This window comes from Macrobrachium nipponense, chromosome 6 (assembly GCF_015104395.2).
Source record: "Macrobrachium nipponense isolate FS-2020 chromosome 6, ASM1510439v2, whole genome shotgun sequence".
Classification (NCBI taxonomy): domain Eukaryota; kingdom Metazoa; phylum Arthropoda; class Malacostraca; order Decapoda; family Palaemonidae; genus Macrobrachium; species Macrobrachium nipponense.
The window spans coordinates 90,661,350-90,670,060 of record NC_061108.1 but is presented as its reverse complement, the minus strand read 5'-3'; the positions used below and the strand labels follow the sequence as shown (position 1 = coordinate 90,670,060).

The 8,711-nt window shown below is 36.7% G+C and overlaps 1 protein-coding gene across 2 annotated transcripts in view; it reads right to left on the bottom strand.

Annotated features, from left to right (window-relative positions):
- LOC135216132 (protein Skeletor, isoforms B/C-like) overlaps positions 1-5,341 on the bottom strand; it is a 273,242-nt gene extending 267,901 nt beyond the window's left edge. Inside the window, exon 1 of one of the 2 annotated variants that reach the window (XM_064251209.1) lies at positions 5,185-5,341. In XM_064251209.1, the coding sequence (XP_064107279.1) occupies positions 5,185-5,236 (52 nt within the window). In that variant the 5' untranslated portion in view covers positions 5,237-5,341. The remainder of the gene's footprint in view (positions 1-5,184) is intronic. The other variant, XM_064251208.1, reaches the window with a different exon arrangement.
- Positions 5,342-8,711: the final 3,370 nt, after the last annotated feature.

Sequence of the window (8,711 nt, the reverse complement as noted above, 5' to 3'; positions counted from 1 at the left end):
TCTAACTATATATATATATATATATATATATATAAATGCATTTGCAAGTCACAATGACTTCTTTACTAATGGATTTCCTCACTTTTTTTTGGATATTCATATCACTACATAGACTTAAACCCAAATCAAGAAACAAATGACGCTTGAATTTCAAGTCAATGGCCCTTGTGGGCTTGTTCCATATGAATAGGGTTTATCTTATGAAATAATAATAATAATAATAATAATAATAATAATAATAATAATAATAATAATAATAATAATAATAATAATAATAATAATAATATAATAGTCGAGTTGAATATATAGAATTTAGGCCAAAGACCAAGCCCTGAATAATAATAATAATAATAATAATAATAATAATAATAATAATAATAATAATACTAAAAATGCGTCCAAAGCTGGATATGAACTTACCGTAAACGCTTAAAACTGTTACTTTGGTGAAGATGGGTCTTTTGTATCGGAATTCGACAGGCAAAGGTATTTATGTATGTATGTGAAGGAATAGAATTAAATCATCAGTGTTCGAGTACTAACCTCACTCTGACATATCGTGTGTGGGTTCGAATCCAGCCACAGACGTCAGGGTGTCTTCCTTTAAAACGTAATTGTGACAAGCAAATCTAAAAGGTGACAATAATCGAAAGATCACTGTGATTATTTCAATTATATTTATACATAAGTAATCAAGTGGTTACTTGCAACGTCGAGAAAAAGATTCGTAACGAATAAGACAACGTATTCCCCCTACAGGGAACAAGTACCAACACAGCATGCGTCCAACAGTACTTGAAAATCCTCTTCGATTGATCTTGTATTGATTTTTCGAGTTCGTTTCTCTTGTATAAACCCGGAACTTCCCTGGCCGCCCCTTAAGCCCCTAGACACATCATCAGTAAGACCTCGCGGTTCGCCCCAAGAATATTTGATTTTCGGGAGAAGAAGGTGGAGGACGTTCGACTGGAGGAGGAGGAGGAGGAGGAGGAGGAGGAGTAGGCAGATGAAAAGAAGACTACGAAAAAGGGGGGAGAACTGAGAAGCAAAGGAAGGGATCAAAAAGCTCCCCTTCGCCACAAAAACAATAGACTAGAGCTTGAGATCTTTCCTTTGAACTTTGCCAATATATCGTCCGGGACTCATTAGGTCTGAGTAAAAATTAAACATTCCAGACATTATGGGGCGAAAATACTGTTTAATGCAAGATTTATTTTAGAGCCTACTTCTCTATATTAAAAAAAAATGTATGGAGAACACAATGAACAATGAAAATGGTTCGGCATGATGACGTTGATTTTAAAAGCAATTTGACCTTAAATTCTAGAATTTCATATTCAATTCTAAAACCGGATTAATGCAATATCAATAAAAGAAAATGATAAACCTACACTTACTGACTGAGCTACTTGGGCTACTCATTAATTCTTATAAATGTCACTAATTAATGACCAGTCTTGACATTTAGCTATTGGGTTATGTGCAATGTTAGTACATATTGATATCTCTGGATAGATTTTTTAACTAGACAGTGACTTTACTCCTGTTAAAAATATTGTCGAGTACTGAAAAGCTAATTCCACTTCAGATAATGAATGTTCATGAGTTTATGTCCTGATGTTCGTGGTGCCAGTAATAAGAACTGCAAAAATATACATTAAGAGGTAAAATGACAGAACGTTATGCTCAAATCAAATTATTGCACACAAACACGTTATTAACTGTATCGAATATGCTGGAGTACTACCAGGAATCCTCTACCAAAACTAAACTAAAAGGCGAGTCTACTATAATGAACTGCTGATGAGACAGAGAAGAATCAGTGTCATCCTTATGTGATAATGCAGTGATGTACAAAGTATTAAGGATGCAACACCGCCTCCCTATATCTTATGACAACGTAGATTGAGACTATCGGTATGACCTGCGAATACTTTCAAATGAATTTCAAACAGCTTTCCTCATATCTGACTTTTGATTTTGCCATTTCTTCCTACTGGAAATCAAACTGCTTTCACCATGAAGGCCTCCGCAAAGGGGAACTTCATGTTCTTATCTGGAAAACAGTCTACTTTGACACCGATCAGTGTAAGGCTGAATTGGTGTCACACGTATTTGATATTCCTCAGAGTAAAAGGTTTACTTTTTTCTTCCAAGTCACACACTAGGAAATAATGGACTAACAAGAAATGACAGTATTTGGGGAAGTCCCGATACTGTAAAAATGTCGTAGACTCAGTCATGAATATCAATGCAACGTAACTTACTTATTATAGCAAAGTTGGATATCTGTATGGGCCACAGCCCACGACAAATCTATTTACGTATACAAAACCTTGTTGCAGATCTCTATGTAACAAGCACCAAGTCCACAATACATGATTGTCTTCGAAATGGTAGTGAACAAAGCTGACGTACAAATTGTGGTAGCTTTGGCAAAACATCTTTGTGCCAAAGCAATGAAAGTGTAGATTTTGGGTGTGCCCAAGATTTCGCAAAATATTCAAGGGGAGAATGTTGGGCCGTGTAGACAGACACCTTGCAACGTGATGATGCTGGTTGCTCAACCCCATGTTACGAACCTAGTAGTGCGCCAAACTATAGTGTTTCGTACAGTTATCCAACATTTGTCAAAGACATATAATCTCCACTAACGGATGCTGACTAGTTTTCTAATTGGGTGTGATATGTGTGCAGTTGGGTAACGGAGGTAATGAACTTTGCCGTATACCAGAATATGCTGAACTAGCAGTTTTTTTTTAAAACCATTATTAATGTTTCTGAAAACGATTTCGGAGAATGAATCATTCTCATGTATAGGCTATGCTACCTCTATATACCTGTCTTATTCTGCGTTTTATTAAAAAAGCATGAACGTCTGTTGTAAATCTAGTGGGCGTTTTAGCCCCATATATATGTGTGTGCGTTTGTGTGAGTCTCTGGCTGCAGTACTTACTATCTGCATTGGTAGCCTTGCAAATGCTTGGCAGCTGAAACCAGACGACATGAGTGAAAAAACACCATCTTAGCTGTAGTGATATTCATTGCCAGAACTTCTGGTCTGTAAACAAACGGCATGATGTACTGCTAAGAGCAGGAAAAAAGTACAACTAAGGGTACCACAGTGAAACATTTGCAAATTACCATTTTGGTTTTTTGCTGTATGAAAAAAAAAAAAAAAAAAAAAATCTGACGTCCGAATTATGATGCTGGAAAACATTTACAAGTTTCACATAAGAGGGTGGAAACAACTGCACATTACACCGAATTGAGGCATAAGAAACGGCATATTTCATTGTATGTAGGATGAGACAACTGCCTATTTCACTGTAAGGTGGAAACAACTGGATTTTTCTTTGAATGCGAACTGGAAAAAACTAGTTGTATCAATACAGGATGCGAAAATAAATGAAAATTTTAGTTTGCGGATACAATAGACTGTACTTTTCACTGTATGAAAGTGGAAACAAAAGCTTATTCTACCACCTGAGGTGAAAACAACAGGATATTTCGCTGTACGAGATGGAAACAACTGACTGTTTCACCGTATTAAGATTGAAAACTGGATATTTCATATGAGGGTAGCAGCAATTGTATATTTTACCACGCTGAGGTTAAGCAAATGCCTATTCCACAGTAAGTTCGACACAACTGGATTTTACTCCGGATAAGAATAAAGAACATACAATAAACTACATTTCACTACTTTAAAGATGAAAAGAAAAAGACTAACTGGAAATTTCATTGTATGAGGATCTAAAAAAGCAGACATTTCCCCACCTGAAGACATAAAAAAAGGAGATTTTGTGTAAGGGGTACAAAAAAATAAAGAAGATAGTCTAACTCCCTAAAGATTGGAAAATGAAATAACATTTCACTGTGGTTGGACATGAATGATCTTTGTAGACTCTGAGTGAACTCTACGGGATTCACAGCCAGAGGTTGGTTAAGCAGAATTCTATAGTTTGGGAAGCTGCAGGAAAGAACAATTTATGAGTTGACATTTCGGCTGGGAAGGTGGAAAAACTTATGATTTCAACCCCCAAGGAAACAGGGACACAATGGGTTTCACAATCTCTGTCTCAGATGAGAGAGAGAGAGAGAGAGAGAGAGAGAGAGAGAGAGATCTGGGGAATATAGTCAAGAGATGTGAATACATTACATTACAGGGAAAATTCACAGACTATGGGTGGAAAAGAACTATGTGATTCACAATGAATGTTTCAAGAAGATCACCTTTTCAATTTCCCAGGAAATAAGGAACACATTCACAGAAGTTCAGTGTCTCAATGCCTAGGAAGAACCTAAGTGAGAAAGTGGTGATTGGGATGTCTTTTACTGACAACTGAATGTGTGTGCGTGAGTTAGTTTGGGTGTATGTGTGCTTTCATGTGTGAATGTGAACTTAATCTTAAAATCTAAGATGCTTAGGATGTACAAGTATTCTCAGGATGTCTTCATACTTAGTATACAATGAACACACCATGCTAATGATATGCTTAATTTTCGTTGATATATATATATATATATATAATATATATATTATACTATATATATAGATATACTATATATATATCTAAATCTTTGTGAGCTTTGGCATTAGCTTAATATTCATACCTATACATGTATCCCAATTGCCCAAGATAGACTGAAAAACATGATGAAACCCAGGAGGACCTATTCATTCCTTAATTACTACAACTGAGGACGGTTTCCATTCATTTAACATGATTGATTCATTGCATTACGCAGAATTTCATTGCAACAGTGATGTCACCGCTGAAAAAAGAACGAGACACTTGATATCTAATCTGGTTTCATTCCAGAGATGGTGCCCGAGTGATATGACGTCCGAGAAGTCTCTTATATCAAGATTTATATCAATGATCGATTCGCCATTCATTCAGGAGGCCCCAGACTCCGATGTCTTTAGACCTGAAGCTTTTGTTTGTCGTCAGAGGAAAGGGGAAATAAAACCTGACTTCCACATCGACGCCGCTGTCCTTTTCCATTCACCTTTTCCACGATCACAGAAGACACATCACGATCCTATCGCAGGCGTTGCACTCACCTGAACCGGTTTGGAGATTTCAATGTTCCGAAGGATTAGAAAATTTGCCTGCATTCCCTAAGACACTAAAGTCACGCCTTACTAACTATGTCAGATAAAGTACGAATACTTACCATGCAGTGTAAATCCAACCAACACAAGTAAAACAACCCTGGACCACGACATGATCTTAGAACTGAAATTTAGACCAGTAAACTGTTGGTCTGCCCGTCGCGGCTGGAGAGTATTAGCCAAAGCGCGTGTGCTGCAGTGACGTCACGCTGCGCACACTCGGTAGAGTTTCCAGATCGCGCCATTTGACAATGCTTATCTTATTGATTTTTCATTATACGCCACAAACCTTTGATATTTTTTTCCTTTCTCTTTCGCTTTTATGCATTCCTTCGTGGCATTAGCTTCTATGGAGTTTGTTATCTACTGAAGGTGTGCTGAAAATGACGTAAGATAAAAATGGCAATTTATCACCGTCCCACTTTCACTTTCTCTTTCCCAATGCCACTACAGAGAGAGAGAGAGAGAGAGAGAGAGAGAGAGAGAGAGAGAGAGAGGAACCATGGGTGCCTGAAATCTGAAGCCACCCCCCTTAGTAGTATTATAAAATTCCGACGGGGCAAATACGAGCGTATATCATCACGAAAACACAACTGATGCTGCTGCTTCTCCATCGACTTCTCCCACACACACAAATACAAGAGGATCGATAAATACCAAGGGCCATAGATTCCACAGATAGAATCAAATTCCCCAGATTATAGCTTAAGAAAACAGACGTCATCTACAAATCGTTGCATAACTGGTCGCAGCTTTGTTGAGAGACTGTTTCCCGATGATAATCCTAAAAGAGAGAGAGAGAGAGAAAGGGAATTATATAAATTTCCCTTGAAATTATCATGAGCAAAAGTTTAGACTGATTTGATAGGGTCAATACCATATGAGCAGGAAACAAAGGGGGGGGGGGGGAGGGGGGGGGGGGGGGGGGGGGGGATACACTTTCCTCAGACGGGAAAGCAGACTTGGAAAAACTGGGGTACGGAAACTGCCCTCCGTAGACTTACTATCAATTGGCAACTCGATCATGACGTAACATCTACGCTCCGCCCCTCGCGTGGCCCTTTTCCGGAGGGCTTCAAGGTTAAAAAGGCGATAAGCTTTCCCATGGAAATACTTCACCGTTAATCCCTTAAGATGGCCTGATATTTAATTTTCCCGATATCTTGATCGTCCTTGGCGAAACGATAAGGGAATTTTACGTACTTGAGAGAGTCCCACAGAGTTCTAACCGGCGGCGATTGCTTATTCTGGGGATACGACGTCATGGCAGGAGGGAATTAACCGGTGAAAAGGTAGGAAAAAGGGACCTAGAATTTTCATAAGACACTTTTCATTTCTAGTTCAGGAAGTGTCTTGCGGAAGTGGGGAAGTGGTTTCAAAAATAATGGGGGAAAAAAAATCGCCTTCTCAGTTACTTGAAAAATTTCATGTTGAATGAAATAAGTCAGAACAACGGCTCCTTATGCAGACAAGTAAAATATTTACGACGAATGAAATTATTTCTGTAGTAGTTTTTTTATCACCAGGATTAACACAAAAAGCCTTTAAAAAGCTACTGACCGCCTGTACGTGAAATTCCTGAATGTGCAATATCTCATGTATATAGGAATTCTGGAATGCAACATGTCTCTTGCACAACAAAATTCCCAAATATTGTATTCCTGTCTCTCTTACACTGAACCACGAGAATGAAAAATGATTAATCGCTTGTACAATGGAAAACTCAATATATATGTACGGTACACTGGGGATTCTACATCATATCTTCAGTTCAGTGATTTTTCACAGTATGCCTCTATTTCCTTTTTTAACAGCATCCATATGTATAGCATCCCCAGCACAGAATTGACCAAACCTGCTGTACCTACTATGCTGAGCTGCGCAGGTCCTCAGGTCTATATTTGTGCCCCTTTGTCTCAAAAGAAATCCACTCCTGCTATTTATATATATATATATATATATATATATATATATATATATATATATATATATATCTAATAAAAGGAGCCCATAAAAACACCAAAATAGAGAAAAAGTACTATATTTCAGAGACTGCTGTCTTCCTCTTCAGGTAGATGAATGAGAAAAGTTCACAGAAAAGGTGGTATTTATACCAAGAGGTCCATCCACAAACAAGCCATTTTAAGTCACCCCCGCTGATAATCTTCCTCTAATCTTCTTAAGGGTTGGTTGAATGAAGACGTTGTCGATCGTGTCCGAAATCCATCCTCCTTTTGAGATGTTCATTACCTGCCTCTCTTTTATTAAGCCGATTCCATCATTTGACTCTTGTACGGCAGTTGCTGCTATAAATTACACGTGACAAATTCCAGTTTATTCTATGGTTATGTTCATTTATATGGTTGAAAAACATTTTGGTGTTTTTATGGGCTCCTTTTATTAGATGGAACTCTGTTGTTACAGAACATTTTTACCAGTCATATACTATATATATATATATAATATATATATATATATATATATATATATATATATATATATATATATATATAGCGCCGAGATATTTCTAGGTTTCCGCTTCTTGAAGTCTTACTTAAAATTGATTTCTTGTTAGGAGATTAACAAAGATCCCGATTACTAAATGACAAGGGAGAATAAAATTGTAGCGTATCGATAACCTGTGGAGGAAGGGATCATGAGATTATTTCTTTTATATATTTAGGAACAATGATTTAGGGTACAGGTGTTCTGGAGTTTAAATTTAGGTAGAAGACTTAACAAGGGAAACTCTACCAAAGGACGGCCTGAATAAGATCTGGAAATCAAATGGACGGAAATTACACGCGAAAGTAAGAATATATGTATAAGCTTGATGATCCGACAATGAAACTATATATATATATATATATATATATATATATATATATATATATATATATATATATATATATATATATACTATATATATATATATATATATATATATATATATAAATATATAATCTTGATTATATATATATTATGTATATATATGCACATACATATATACATACGTATGTGTATATATATATATATATATATATATATATATATATATATATATATATATATATATATATATATATATATATATATAAATTGATAATTTCAAAATAGAGCTTGAAGAAAAATATTAGGAATCGCATGGCAGGACAGAATGAGAAATGATCCAGTTAGATTTGACTGATGAAAATTCGTCTATTTAGGCCAGCACTGCGGTACTTTCAATGCGTAAGAGAGTGAAAAGAGGGAGTGGGCTTGGTTGGACATAAATATGGAAGAAATTAATTGAATGGAATATAGAATTTAGGCCAAAAGCCAAACACTGGGGTCATTCAACGCTGAAACGGAAACCGATAAGAAGGTTTAAAAGGTGAAACGGGAGGAAAACTTCGCATGAATTTAGGAGAGGGTGGAAAGTAAGATGGAAGGAAGAGGATATGAACGGAGGTACAATAAAAGGAACGAAAGAGGTTGCAACTAGCGCCCGAAGGCACGTTGCAAAGAACCTTTAGTAATGCCTACAATGCACTACATTGAGGCGCACTGACGGCACTACTCCCCTACGGGTGGTGGAAGCGGGAACAGA